The following is a 15,445-nucleotide window of genomic DNA, read 5'->3' as shown; positions in this document are numbered from 1 at the left end:
AAAAAAACAAATTCCATCGAAACAAATTGTGCAAGAGCAGACAAAACCTAGTGCTTGGCTCTGTATTCCAACGTAATCCATCGCGCGCGAGAAACCATTAAAAGCTTAAACAGTTTAATGGGCAAAAAACGAAAGCATTTTTCACAATTGAAACGTTTATACAAAACGAGAGGTTCGTGTTCACAGACATTAATGTTGGCGCGGCTAAGATTGGGTCGATGCGGTTCGGCTTAGCTCAACTTGCTAAATACATGCCACACAACTAGGACGATAACAATTCAGCCTGATCGTACACATATGAATATAATCATTTACGGCTATGCACAAACGGAATTAAGCCCACGAAATATTTATTCATATGAAATTCTTTTATAAAAATAACCATATTTTGTGTTGATATACCGATACAAAAGCTTTTTGGTCATTTTATACACACACGCGCGCGCCTATCCTTTATCGCGTATCATGAAATAAAATTGAAAACCATCCACGGGGAAACACGTTGAGCAACATGGATTTATAAAAAAAATCCCATGCAACAAATGTAGTTTTACCTGACTTATCAAGCCGTTTCGGTTTGCATGTGTGTTGCTTAATTTTTAATTCATTAGCAGTCTGTATATTGACCCCCTCACATAACACTGAATTGAGTTGGAAGAATACTCCTTCTCACTCTCACACATTCACCGGATTTTCTTTTGTTTTATTTCCATGAGATACTTGAACCAAAAATACATGTTCATTCATTTCAACTCTCTTCACTGCCATAATAATTCAAAGAAAACGAGTCTCTTTTATTTTTAATTTCTCACCCATTCATGTCGATGACTGTGTACCATTCCATTACGAACAAGCGCTAGCGCGCTCTTTTTTCATATTTGTTTGTTTTCATTCTTCGCTCTTTTTCCTTTTCATTCTTTTTCTTCTCTTCATTCAATGTGAAGAATGGTTGCGTTTAAGAGCCTAATCGACAAGAGGCACAGGATTTTTATATGACTATTGCAATAAGGCAATTTTTTGTTGTTGTTGGAACGGAAAACGCATGCCAATACGTTAAAGCAATGAAACATTTGTGTTTAAAACATACCTAAAATCACACATACGCTCAATTTTAAATTGGAATATGATAAAATGATAAATGGCACGGCGAGGGAAATTTTTTTTAAATGTAAAAAGTTTTGCAACAATGCATACGCGTATATATCGAAATGTATGTAGAAGTTTTTTTTATTTGGATCTGCTGTGTGAGCATGTGCACAAATAACGGTGATTCGCGCACTTCGAATGCATTTCTCAATGCAAGTGTATGTGTATGTAAATAGGCATCAAGTCGGTGGATGTTGCATAGGCTCACATTTGGTTGGGACGGTGTGTGTGTGCGCAATGTGCATGTATGACGATGTTTTTATATAAAACGACTGTAACCTAGTTTTACGAAGTACATAGTGCATATACAAATAAACTCCATCCTGAAAATAAATGGATGAATGTAAAACGTTTAAAAAGAATGGATAATTATTTAAGATAAAAACAAATAAACAGTGTTCTTTTTCTTCACTTCTCTGTCACTGTCATTACTTCTTCTTCTTTTTCGTCTTTTCCTCCGGCTGAGCGCGAATTAAAACTATAATTATGTTAACTCAACGAGATGAAAAATGTTGCTTTGAATTACAATGAAAACAAAACGAGAACAAATTTGAATGGCAACATTGTTTCGATATCGACACACTGCTAGAAAGAAATGAGAGCATATATAAAATTGTGTCTCCGTCAATCAATCAATTCATGCTGTATCGTTCAATTCAACTTCCATATGAAGTCAATCACGAGTTACGGCCATCGATTGTCTATAAATAGCTAACCTTGATTGCGACAATGTCCGAGCATTCGGCTATTTTTATCAATGCGTCCAGAGTGATGACGTAATGCATACACAACCGCTATCATAAGCCAGTTAGAAAACCTTGTTCCAATTACAGGATTTTATCTTCAACTCGCTCTCCCTGACCAACAAAACAAAAAAAAAACGATTTAAAAACAGGAACATATTTCGTTCACTGTTCACTTATTTTATCACACACAGAACTTCGTTAAGTGCAACAGTAGTTACAGTTATTCAACATTACACGTTGCACTCATTTTGAAATTAGATTTCAATGTCGTGACACTTTTTGCACTCATTGGTTACTGTGTGCACACGCTTTGATGCAACACCAACCCCATTTATAAACAAGAAGAGAAAAAAAAACTGGAATGCTAAATTGTCATTGCAAACATTACCTTCATTCCACACAAAATGATGGCATTCAACACAATGCAGATGATATTAATTTTATACCCTTTTGATTTAACCGTCCATTGTTTAGGTACATTTGTTAGTCGTTTTTAACTTTATTTTCTCTTCTTCGCCTCATCCACCCCCCTCTGTGTGTCATATAAGTGAGAATGCCATACAAACAGAGAAAAGGATAGGCGGTTGTTTCAATTAAAATGATGAAAGCCATTCACTTTCAAGACACATTCCGAAGTGATGAAATGTTTCAGCCTTGTCCTTACTGATGAATACAGATTCCTTGTCTTCTTTTCATTTAAATATCATCCATGAATGAAACAGTCATTTTCATATCAATTCTTTCCATTTTATATATTTATCCTATTTTGTTCATTTTTTTGTACACTATTTGAAATATGAATTTTTTTAATCCGTTTTTAGAAAGAGAATTGGTTATTAAAAATAGCGTCCATCAATAGATAATATCAAATTAGCTAGACAGGGCTCAGACAGGGATTTTTCAAGCCTTTATTTACTGAGCTACTTCTATCGATTTTTGTTCTTCTTTCTTCTTTTTTTTTACTTTTTGATGATGTTGAAATGAGATGATGAATGGAAAGTGCATGAAATTCATGTTTATAAATTATACAACAACAATTCACTCGATGTTGATTTATTTTTTTTTCTCATAAAAATCGAAAACTTCACCACCTTCAAGCCCCAAATCGTCAGCTGTTTCTTTGAAATTTATGAATTCACCATCGAATCTGTAATGATAAACACATTGATTGTTACAGTTTATCCAATTTTTTTGTGAGTTCATTTAAAATGTTCTTGGTGAAAAATCGAGACATGGCGGAAACATTTCAATATTGAAAAAATGTCATAGATTTGTTTAAAAAATAGGAATTGTGAATAAATCGAATGACTATGATGGACGTCTGTCTGCTATACCATATGACAGACTCCTCTCGAATCTACCTATATTTCTGTTAAAGTATAGACTATAATCACTTCTTGCTTACATTTTCTTTTCATTGAAAATTGAACTTTTTCCACATGAGTTTGGTCGGAATTACAGGTTTCTGAGTAGAACGTTTTCAATAGATTGAACTGAATTTCACCATGCTCGTTGTTTGATTTTTCCACTCAAGTAAACACAAATACAACACTTACTCGATGAGAACTTTATTTACATCACACTTAAATTCTTCGGCGCATGCAAATGCAAGTGTAATCAGCTGATCGGTTGAACCAATGTATGTGATAAACGGTCGTTTTCGACCTGCGCTCTGGATTTTAATTTCCATTTTACCCGCGTTTGCATTTGCTAATGATTTAGCAGTTGTCTTGCTTTTGGACGCCATATCGGTGATGTGTGCCTCTATACAAATTAAAAAAAAAAAAAACCGCAAAAATATAAACATTGTGTATTCGTTTATGAAGTTCCCAATAAAAAAAAATACATACGCAGAACTAAGCCTTGAACATAATTAATTGCTTGCGGTGTGTCCGATTCATAAACGGTGTTTTCTTTGAACATCAATCTAACATGATCGGATGGTACTTTCTTTTTATCGCAAATTTGACCGATTAATACAGAAAACTTTTGGAACTGTAAAGCAATTTTCAAATGTCAATATCATGGTTGTGAATGAAAAATCGATTGAACATACCTTATTCATGAAAAAGTGCTCAATTTTACCATTGATTCGTACGCTAACCTTCAAATCCATACTTTCTTCGACCGAAACAACTGATGCGGTTGCTAAATTTCGTGTTACATTTACAGCTGGTCCACCAATAAATTCGTCATCGCAATCAAGAACAATTAAATTTGGATTGTATGGTCGACGTGTTGGACCATTTGAGGTAGCCGGTTCATCGGAATCTTCTGAATCCAAATCGGATAAATCTGAATCAACGATACGTCGTTGTCGACGACCTCTGGTTGTTCGTTTTTTCGGCGATTTCTTTTTCGATGCCAGTCTTTCTTTTTGTACTTGGACTCGTTTGGTCTGGACCATTTTACTGTTTAGTGTGTCTAAATAAAAATCATACATTTTAAAATTATATATACATTTTAAAACGCATTACATACCACCAATCTTTTTAAGTCGTCTTGCTGCCAACTTTTGACCTTTAACTGGCACAAACGATACCCCATTTGAATCTGAATCACTGTCATCGTCATCGCCGCCCATTTTGGGGTTTTTACCATTTTTTTGTGATTTTTTCTCGGCTACCAAATCAGACATATCAAGATCAAAGCTATCATTTACGCTTGATTGTAATGACGTGTCCGGCATATCATTCAAATTTAAGTTATTATTACCTTTGAATAAAATTAAAAAAAAAAAAGAAATCAACGATTGTTGTGGAAAAACAATGCTTTCTTTGTTATTCTGTTTCTTACCGTTGAGAAAATTATCGAGACCCGAAAACATCTTTGTTGTGTATGTTTTTTTTTGTTGTAGAATTAAATAGAAAAAGATTGCAACAAATCCTTACGATTTCGAACTAATTTTGTGAAAACGTTCAACAATTAATCGATAAACGACGCCAATTTGTACAAAATAAACATTTGCTTTGTTATTTAAGAAATGAACACATAAACTATTCGTACAAAATGTTGTTTGCAACGAGACTCACGAAACTAAAAACAATGGTGCAGATACATTGACAAGCGAAATCGTGGTTTTTATTTTCAAATACCCACAGATGTCGCCACATCCAATTGATCGAATTAAGTTTGAATTTCATTTTAAATGTGAACAAAAATACGAAAAAAATAATATTTAATTGAATCAACACGATAAATTCCATTTGGATTACCATTTTTTTAGTGTGTCTAAAACAATAAGAAAGATATTTATCATCCATCATTAAAAATTGAAAAGTTTATTCAATGACATTTGAATCTGTATTATACAGTGCTACCAACACCGGTGTATTAATATTATGATCGAGAACTTGGTTTCTGTTTATGAAATGGTATTTGTGTTTTCGCTTGATAGTTCATCAACAAGTGTGTATTGTTGTGCAAATTGGTTTCATTGAATTCATCCGATTTTAATTGGAACTTTTGTTTGTTTGGTGTGTTCATCACTCTATCGAAGAAAAAAAGAGATCAGCAATGGTAAGATCCGTAATTAAATTATAAACCACAATTATTTTACATTTAAATATTGATCCATTTCAGGCTCGTTATTTCAAAGAACAAGACATCGATGGTAAGTGGTATTGTCTTTGGAACAAAAGCAATGAATAAATTAGAAAATAGGTGACATAAGCAGTGACCTGATTTCGTTGGCTTTCTTCTACTTCAAGATTTCTTCATTGCTGCTCATACTCAAACTGAACTAAATTACCTACTTTTGTGTGTGTGTTTAATTTTCAGAGTTTCGTGAGTGCTTTTATCTGTTCGCTCGTTCCGGTCAAATAACCACACTCGATGAATTAACGGTTATAATGCGTTCGCTTGGCTTATCGCCAACAATTAAGGAACTAACACGATACTTACGCAAGAAAAATGGCCGAATGAGTTTTGCCGATTTCCTCGATGTAATGCATCAACATTCAAAGGTGGAAAATCTACCGGATGAAGTGATCGATGCATTCAAAGCGGCCGATTTGGATAATAAAGGAACCATACCAGCGAAACAATTACGACACTTGTTGCAAAATTGGGGCGAAGGTTTATCGATCCGTGAAATTGATAATATTTTCCGTGAGGCAAATGTTCAAAATAATGGTTCGGTGCATTATAGTGATTTTGTTAAAATTGCATGCGCCCCAGTGCCCGATTACTACTGAAAACATATGTGTGTGTGTGTGTGAAATGAATCAATACATTTCTGTATTATCTAGAATGGACAGTATGATTTTAAATCGCCTTTATTCAATTTAGTATGCATTTGTTTTTTTTTATTCAGTCTGAAGATGTGTGTGAGTGGGAGTGTGTGTTTGATTTATTCAATTCTTATAATTAGAATCATTTAGTATGATCTACAATCGCAGTATATTTGATCATATTTTTTTTTTGCTACGGTGAATTTCAACTGATTTGAGTTTTGCCTTAGAAGAGTTCTGGTTCTTTTTAATGAGTTACTGCCTGATAATAATATCAAATAGTTAATTCTAAATAGATGGTTATAATTATATTTTTTGTGTTGCGTAAAAATGTCTAGTTTTCTTACTTTCAATTTCTTTCGCTCTTTTGTGATTAAATATATTCCGTTTTGTTTTTAAATGTACTAAGTACTTAATATTTTTCAAAGAGAATGAAAAATCCGGTTTTCATGCAATGATTTTTTTTATATAAACTATTCAAAATTATTACCATCTATTTTATTATGAAAGATAGCTTTAGATTTGAAGTAATGAGCAATCGATTTTAGAGCCATTTGAGATAGAAAAAAATTGACTTGGTTTTTGCATGTATTTTTTTTTTCTTAAAAAAGACGAAATTTTATGTGGAGCTTGGCTCAATGATGAATAAAGAACTAAATTACAAAATGAAATTTGTTTGATTTTTTTTAAGAGAAAATAATCGAATTATCAAAAGAAGTAATCTCACATTTTCGATTTAAAATGATTGGCGAATTGAATCAACGGAGCCATTCATCGCTTTTTTCCGCTTTGAAAAAAAAAATGATTTTATATTTCTCGTAAAATTTTTCGCTGTCTGAAAGTATTGTCATCTATGTCTCTGATCAAACATCGAACATTAAATAAATATTCGAATTACATAATCAAATATATTTTCACAAACAAAAAAATAAAACGATATAAATGTCTACGTGTTTTTTTTTTCTTTTAAAAAAAATATCTACAAATTACTTGTTTTTTTATTATGGAAACCGCATAATTTCCATCTAATTCAAAGAAAATATATGCTGATTTGGCGCGACTGGTGAAACCATGAAAAAACAAACCAAATCACTCTAATATTCGGTGTAAACTTCTATTTCAACTGATTATTTAAATCGGTTTAACTCCATTTGCATCAGTGTGAATGTGTAATTGAGATATAAAAATGATGCTTTTCACGATAATTGGCAAGGCGTTAAGTATTTGTACGTGGAAAAAGGGGATCTCGGAACGATATTTATATTTTAGTTTTTTCTCTCTCGTTTTTTTTTATGTCGGATATAGAATTGATTTTTAAATACTTGTGCATATTTTCTGGACCATATGTAAGTGTATCGAAAGCTTTAATTATGGTTGTTCAATGAATCAAAATTGATTTTATGTTGGTGCTTCGCTTCAGTTTTTCTGTTTATCATATTATTACTAATATATTGTAAGATATAAAGTTACAATGCTCTAATATTGTAAATACAAAGAAAATACGGGGGAAAAAACCACGACCACCTCTATGTTTTACTAGGCACCGTGAAAAAAATCCTATTGTCTTCGGCTACCGCACTATTATATTCATAGGTGATGACGAGGGTTCCTAGGGGTCGGATGACCCCCAAATTATTTTTAGGAACCCTTAACAATTTTGGAAATGAGGACCTTTTTTTTGCTCTTCACTTTTTTTGGCCGAGAAAATTCTTCCGATTTGCTAGGGATTTTCACCTCAAAAAGTGACTCCCAAAAAAAAACGATTTTATCCTTTTTTCGTACAAATTGGTGACCTCGTCAGGACCCCTCTTTTTTTGCCTTCCCCCCCCCCCCCCTAAATTTTTTTACGTCATCATCTATGATTATATTATCTTGCACCTGTTGTTGATATTGACTACGCAAATATCACTGCGATCAAGAAAAAAAAACGCTAGCTATCTTTATTTTCTAAAAATGGTCTATTTTTTATGAAAAACTACGAGTTCTTGTTGCTGTTTGTCTATGTAGAAAAAACAATTATATCTTTTTTTTTTATCGATGAAATGGATAATTGAATTGGCTTTGTAAGTGTGATACTATGTTGATTAGCGTAAGCATCAAAATGTTATTCGTTATATGAGAGTGTTTATGGTTTTTGGAATTTCGTTAAGCGTTTCGCGTGAAGAAATGGAGTTTTTTTTTAAATGGACCTCTCTCGGATTCCGTCTTGCTTGTCTCGTTCATGTGTATACCATACGAATGTTGTCCGATGTGCCTGTGAATATGAATGAGTGTTCTCGTTGTGTTTCGAAAAGTGTATCCGTCATCACCAAATCAGTTTAGGGCATCTTTTTCGGCACTCGACGCTTCTTAAATCCGCCCATTTGTCTTAATAATTGCGAATTTTCATCATCACCATCAATATTATGTGGATCCCATAAACGCAAACGCTTTGGTATATAAATAAGGCCAATCAATGTGATTGCTATGAGAGAGAAAAAAGGAGATAAATGGGAAAATATTCATTTTTCAAACATTTTTTTATTTGTATGGCCTCCTTTCCTCAATATGATTGCGTGCAAATGCAAAAAGACAATAAAAACTTACAATTAAGTACACATGGGAATATTACGTAAAATGTTAATGTGCTCGATCGGAAATACAACGCTTCCGTTAAGTACAAAACCATTGTAAGTGCTAATGAACAACCTCCCATACTCACAACGCTGTATCATGATATATGCAAATATGAATTGTAACACCATCGATATCAATTTTCCCCCGAAGCGTCAACATGCAAATCAAATGCAAAAGAAGAGAAAGAAAAAAAGAGAACAGAACCACATTCATTTATAAATATAAAAGAGCAAACAATCCTTACAAACAAGATAGCATGTAAATATAAAATAAAATTAATGAAACAAACAAATCGATGTGACATGTGTCAATGTATGCGAAACACGGATGGTAAACGGGTACAATTTCCTGTTGACTTTTAATTCGAATCCATTTTCAGGAACATTATCTTTATTGAAATTGTATCATGGATTCGATTCGGTTTCGAGCGGCCGTATGTGTGTGTCGCGAACATTTACATGACCAAACGGACATCATTATTTTTAAGAAACACTTACGGCTTGTAGTGGATGTATAATGTACAATGAACTAAGGCAAACGCTTTTAAAATGCAGTACATTCCGATTATGCGTGATATTGTGTAGTCACCTGTGAAAAAGAGAAACAAAAAATCGTTATTATCATTTGTTTATACACTGCGATTGTCTCGCATCAACACAAAAGTGTGGCGAAAATTCTTTGGAAAGCATGAAAAAGTCGTAAATTCACGTCGTACATATGGTATTTTATTGACATACATGAAAATGATTCTATAAATGGGTTTCCTTCGAGAGGAAAAAAAACAAACTCGTTAACACTGGCGTTGACCGGAAGCAAAAATTGTAAACTGCCAATAAAGTTGGATGCGATCGCAAATAACAATGTATATATAAAGTCTTTATTATATCGGGTGGCACATTTTTTTTTTGCCCAATTTCGAAAATGTGGGAAATGAAAATAATTCCATCGAGCTGTATAATGTGATATTGTTATAAAAATTATGATAATGTTGCATTTTCAGTTCACATTTTGTTATCAAATTTTCCAAATAAAAAAATTCCACTTTATTTCGGCTTCCAGCACCATGAAAAGAATGTGAACTAAATCTGAAGCATATTGTGTGACCGCCTCCTTTTTTTTACCAAGCAAACACTGCTGCATAAATCTAATTTGAACTTTGATTATCTCTCCCTCTCCCACTCACTTTCTCTCAATTAAACTTTTGACCGATAATATCATCCGAGTTTGTGGCACTGCAAATATGTAACATGAATGTAGTATATTAGCGTGTATGATGGGAAAAACGGCGTTGATGATTGCACAAAGTTTTCCATAATGCACTTATGCATTAGTTTTAACAAGTTCAACATGATTTTAAATTGCATTCGACGTGAACATTTTTATATGTATGTGGATGTTCGACAAACAAACGTGAAAAAAACACACACCGGCTGGGCACAAGTCTTGTGGATAAATACTGTAGTTCCAGCGCGAAAATAAATGTGATGGGAAAATTGAGAATGGAAATAAATTTGGCACTCATATTTCAATATAAAAGTCTAGCACAAACGAACTAGTTGAACTGCAACATTGACAATGAATGCGGAATACCATATTTCTTTTTTCCTCATGATATATGTTCGACTTCTGACAAATTCCGGCGACTTATGACATTCAAATGGTAATCGAACATTGAACAAATGAACGAGCGTAATGAATTCATATGGGAAAACATTTGGGCATTATTTTTTTGAATAAATAAAATGGGTTGCACCAATTGAAGGATTGGCAGTTGCAATCGATAAAAACGAACTCTAACAAATGATAAAACGGTGAAGAAATGAATAATTTATTTTTCCTGTAATTTAAAACTTACCAGCAATATATTGTGAGTCGGATGGATCGCCCAAAAAGCTGCGTTTTTCGATATAACTACGAAATGCTGTGCCCAAATCCATGAATGCCACGAATGCGATCCATCCTCGAAAGGCATATAACAATTTACGTTCCATTATGTCAAAATGTGTGCTGTTTCGTGCCTCGCTTCGTGATCGGATAGAATTATGTTTTCGTGTTGCTAATGCCGCATTAGCTTGACTATTATGAGTTTATTGTCGCCAATCAGTAGCCGAACAAACAAAAATCGTTGATGTGTTTGCCTAAAATTAAACAACAGAAAATGACAATGAATAAATATTGATTGATGGACTATATACACTACTAAACACATTGGTAGATGTGACAACATGATATCATCATATGGCCTCTTTATTTATTTCGAAAAAGAAGAAGAAGGAAAAAAACGCGCACATTTTTCGAATGCATCAACATCATCGGCGTCGCTCATAAACAATTGGCGTCCCACTGTTGTCATTGAACCATTTGTCGTCATCCAAATCAATCATTTATTGACATTACCAATTCACTTCACTAATGACAAAGTGACCATAGCGCGACAAATTAGCATTCATTTTTATTACATATTAATTTGATCTAACAATGGCACATCACACTCGAATGCCAAAGAAAAATGAATTGTGTGTGTGTGTGTGTATGGGCCATAAATTCATTTGGCATATTCGCATCATAATTTACTGAACATAAAGTGCATTTTATTGCTACCGTATGGAGAATCACGATGAAAATAACACCGAGCGTTGATTACAGCAATCGCATGCACTGTACATGCACACACACATATGTCAAAAGAAAGGAAGTGAGAAAGGGCGAGTACATAGCGTAAAGCCTAATTTAAATTTTGGTGCAACTATCCATATCTTTTTTGGAGCGCATTCAATGGTGAACATCATCTCATGGGAGCATATTTGTTGGACGTGTCCAATAGAAATGAACATCGCATGGAGTCGATGTTCGGAGTTTGGAAAATTCAGCCAAAAACAAGTAGAAATTCAAAAGAGAGGCGAACAAAAGCCGTAACATGTTACAATTTCTTGGATCGAATCCAACAGGCAATCTTTTTATGATTACGGGTTTATTGAGTAACAAACGAATGGTATATACAATTGTACAATAGTATAGTTCACAGTTTTTTTTTCTCTGTTCGGTTTTCTCTTCAACAAATATCCATTTTAACATTTACGAACCAGATTAGCTTTTAACGCATTCAATACTGTTGTTTGCAGTCATGACGATGACCCTCACACAGTTCAATGTACACCCATGTGACAATGTTTTGACGTTTTTCGATACCGAAGAAATGTCCGTGCACCATGAACGACCAAAGTTGCCAACGTACGGTTGCATCTTCTAGAAGCATCAAATTCAATTTGCTAATTTGTCGAAATGGCTAACCACTCTATATCGTCTGCTGACCTGATTTGTGGTTTCACTCTAAAATTGCTTTCATTATACGTCAAACCAATATCCGTACACTATAATGTACAATAAATTGAATCATTCGATGGGTCCTATATATTATCCATTGCAATGAACCCTTTTTGGAGCTTCATTGAAAAAAGGGAAGTCGATTTTATTACATCTTACATAGTTTCATTCAATTCATTTTTCCGAATTTCGATTTTTCTTTTTCAACAACACCACCAGGAGGACAACGACGACGACAAAGAAAAAACGCCATTCAGGACAATGTCTGTCTTTCGTTCTCTTTGTTTGCATTGGATTTTTGGTCAAACTTTTTAACCAGAAATTGAATTTTACGATATCCTATATACAAGACTAAAATATTTTAAATCAGTATGCATTGATTCAAATGCAAATGTTCATTCACTGTATTCGCACGCACGAAACTTTATCAAATGCAAATACATGCACACAATTGTATCGGGTACAATATCTTTACACATCTTTCCATAAATCCATTCTCTGTGTTTCTTCGGTTAAGCCATACCAAATGGATGTTCGGGATTGTTCTTCTATATATATCTATATTTTTTATTATTTGAATACGCCACTTTTCAATTCGCGAGTAAAACGGAAACGATGTGTGATAAAATATTTTAAATTCCATTGTGGTGTGCATCTCATGCCGCCTCCAGCCTTGCACAATTCCGAATTCATTTTGTTATCAATCATTGCAACGATATACAATTTTAATACTCGAAAATTATTATCGCACATTCAACACTTGCTGCTCGGCTCACGTCACCGCACTTAATCTAATTTATCGTGTATTCGGCGGTGTATGAGTTTGTGTGTGTGTGTTTGTGATATGCCTATGGATGTTATAATTAAATCTTTTATTCATCCATTGTGAAAGCATCAGCAATGTGTCGCCGCATTGGTAAGATCACACAGATTCATCGCTGAACGAACAAATGAATGAGCGAACGGCAATCAGCCAATTCCTTTATATTCACCCGCCCATTCAGTTCGATAAATTTTGCATTCATTCCACCCATATTCTGCCGGTGGTGGTGGTGGTGGCGGCAAAAACACTGAATTCGCTGATGGCAGTTTATTAAATTCTTATTCAATGACAGAAATATATATACTGTTTAATTTATGGTTTGAATATTTTCATTAGATGCACGAGCGCGCATAATCTTAAGATGTGAAAATTATGTAAAATAGAGAAGCAAACGATCCCCAAATGACTGTGTGAATGATATTGATTATAACAATGTGAAAATATGCAGATGGCAGAGATTACACTCGTACCACCTTCGGGAACCAAACCAAATGAAAATTGCATGAAAATTAAAATTGCGAGAGGCGCGACAGTGCAATCATTTGTGATTAAATCACACGAATACCCGATACCCAATGTCTTATGGCTGTTATCGCTGGCAACATCATCAGCCTCCACTATCGTTATTTTGTCGTTGACAATGATTACCCTCAGAGAAGCAAATGGATAGTAATGAGATTTGCATACAGTATATATCATTTTGATTATTTTGTTCTGGTGTGTCGTTCGTTCAACGTATTTTTTTACTTCTTCTTCATTTCTTGTTGTTCCATTTTTATCTTCTTCAGTGTCACTTGATTGGAGACGTCTCATTTGATAGAGTGCCATGTGTATGTGTTTCATTGTGTGGCCAGCTAACTGCAATTCAGCACATCATGTAATGGGGAATGAAGCAGAAAAGAAATTTCCGAACATCAAATGAACATGTAAGTGGTTCATTGTAGAATTTCTTGCCTGAAGTATAGGGGATAGGGTGAAAGTATACATGCACACTCACAAAAAAAAAAAACACGAATTGCTTAATGCTTGGAGATAAAGAGTGGAAAAAACAACCATTGAATAGCGTTCATTGAACCTTTAGCAGTAACTGGACTCGTGTAAAGTGATTTTCTTCTCTATTTTTTTTTTTTCTGAAGAAAATATCGTCTACAAGGTATAAACAGGATAGAATTTCATAAGATTGTTTCGGCTTAATATGAAAAGGAATACCTGATATAATCAATAGCCAGTTACACCAGTTTGTCGGCGATCAATTTACAGCCTTGTCAAAATGTACCAATTCTGGCTGTGATTAATCAACGCGAATGTAGAAAAAAAGGTGATCAATATTTCATGTGAAATTCCGTGAAAGAAAAAGAAATATTGTGGTTTTTATCAGGAAACCACTAAAATGTTTCCGGTATTGCTTGCTCATTGAGAGGCACGAACAAGGAATAAGCGACCGACACAAGACACCGTGCACAACTTTATAAAATAGACCAGTTTTTTTGTGAATTGGTTACAAACGCTGCTAACAAAGTACTGATTTTCCAGTAAATGAATGAACCATCGATATACATATATGTGTGTGTATGACTGTGTGTTGTTATGAAAATGCCGCATTATGCTAAGTTTACACATATTTTTTTTTCTTTTTCGTCTTTTCGCTAGGTCTTCTTGTGCCGTTGTTATTGTGCGCTTTTCATTTTCAACACATCTCTTGCATTATTCGCATGTGCTTTCTTCTTTTTGTTTAACACTCCGAGCACGCTTATGCATCGACCAATATCGTATACATATCGTGGTTCTATCGAAATCTTACTTTTGGCTCATGATTTATGAGGCTTTTTTTACTGCTACATACACATATATGCACCGAGAAAATGCGGAGATTTTCTCTCTTTTTTCGTCGCTTTCTATTTAGAAATCTATGTTCGTCTGGAATTCTAAAATAAGATTACTGTGCATTTCTGCTTTCATTACATTGTTCTAATAAAAAAATTCACCGATTGCAAACGAGCCTTTCCTCCTCCCTCTCGGAAGTGTGTTAAAAATTTATTTACAAACTGAAAAAAGTTTTACCCATTTAAAACTGAGCATATATACAAAGTCATAAAGAGAAATATTAAGTGAATTCTATGTATTTTATACCATTTGAGTGGTACAAAATGCCACAAAATGAGTGTGAATAAACATAAAATGAAAATAAACTGAATTATACATTACAATTGAATAAAAAAATGTGAGAATATTTTCTATTTATAGTTTGATCCGTTTAAAATTACTTGCCTATTGGGTCAAATGTTCGGGCAGCCAGAAATTTGTGCTGTGTATGTCAGGGAGAACCACTGCCAGTAACCGCCAGCCGAATAAAAAAAACCAACCAACAACGACTAAATGCACAACAGCCACAAATATGAGAACAATAATTCGCCGCTTCAATTGAATACGTGTGTGTGTGTGTGCGTGTGTTTTGTGATAACCGCACCGTTTTTTATTGAAGTATGCAAATGAACTATATAGTTTTCTCGAATCCTCTATTTAATTGTGCCGATTGGCTTTACATGCCGCTCTGCATA

General features: G+C 34.0%; 3 protein-coding genes across 3 annotated transcripts; 1 reads left to right on the top strand and 2 right to left on the bottom strand.

The window, feature by feature from the left end:
- Nucleotides 1-2,929: 2,929 nt before the first annotated feature.
- Nucleotides 2,930-4,943, bottom strand: LOC116339091. Its single transcript, XM_031764747.1, has 6 exons — nucleotides 4,689-4,943; nucleotides 4,374-4,607; nucleotides 3,949-4,316; nucleotides 3,743-3,887; nucleotides 3,449-3,656; nucleotides 2,930-3,039 (listed from the first exon to the last, which is right to left on the bottom strand). The coding sequence occupies exons 1-6, from the start codon at nucleotides 4,717-4,719 to the stop codon at nucleotides 2,946-2,948; spliced, it is 1,080 nt and encodes a 359-aa protein (XP_031620607.1). The 5' UTR covers nucleotides 4,720-4,943; the 3' UTR covers nucleotides 2,930-2,945.
- A 326-nt stretch (nucleotides 4,944-5,269) lies between these two features.
- Nucleotides 5,270-6,795, top strand: LOC116339093 (calmodulin-like protein 4). Its single transcript, XM_031764749.1, has 3 exons — nucleotides 5,270-5,411; nucleotides 5,475-5,505; nucleotides 5,673-6,795. The coding sequence occupies exons 1-3, from the start codon at nucleotides 5,409-5,411 to the stop codon at nucleotides 6,086-6,088; spliced, it is 450 nt and encodes a 149-aa protein (XP_031620609.1). The 5' UTR covers nucleotides 5,270-5,408; the 3' UTR covers nucleotides 6,089-6,795.
- A 1,139-nt stretch (nucleotides 6,796-7,934) lies between these two features.
- On the bottom strand, nucleotides 7,935-14,897 carry LOC116339092. Its single transcript, XM_031764748.1, has 5 exons — nucleotides 14,097-14,897; nucleotides 10,596-10,878; nucleotides 9,238-9,328; nucleotides 8,711-8,829; nucleotides 7,935-8,588 (listed from the first exon to the last, which is right to left on the bottom strand). The coding sequence occupies exons 2-5, from the start codon at nucleotides 10,729-10,731 to the stop codon at nucleotides 8,443-8,445; spliced, it is 492 nt and encodes a 163-aa protein (XP_031620608.1). The 5' UTR covers nucleotides 10,732-10,878; nucleotides 14,097-14,897; the 3' UTR covers nucleotides 7,935-8,442.
- Nucleotides 14,898-15,445: the final 548 nt, after the last annotated feature.

The sequence above is a fragment of the Contarinia nasturtii genome, unplaced genomic scaffold (assembly GCF_009176525.2).
Source record: "Contarinia nasturtii isolate CC-2019 unplaced genomic scaffold, AAFC_CNas_1.1 Cnas_scaffold_493, whole genome shotgun sequence".
Lineage (NCBI taxonomy): Eukaryota > Metazoa > Arthropoda > Insecta > Diptera > Cecidomyiidae > Contarinia > Contarinia nasturtii.
Note: the sequence above shows the minus strand (reverse complement) of the source record. Positions and strands in the feature narration are given on the sequence as shown.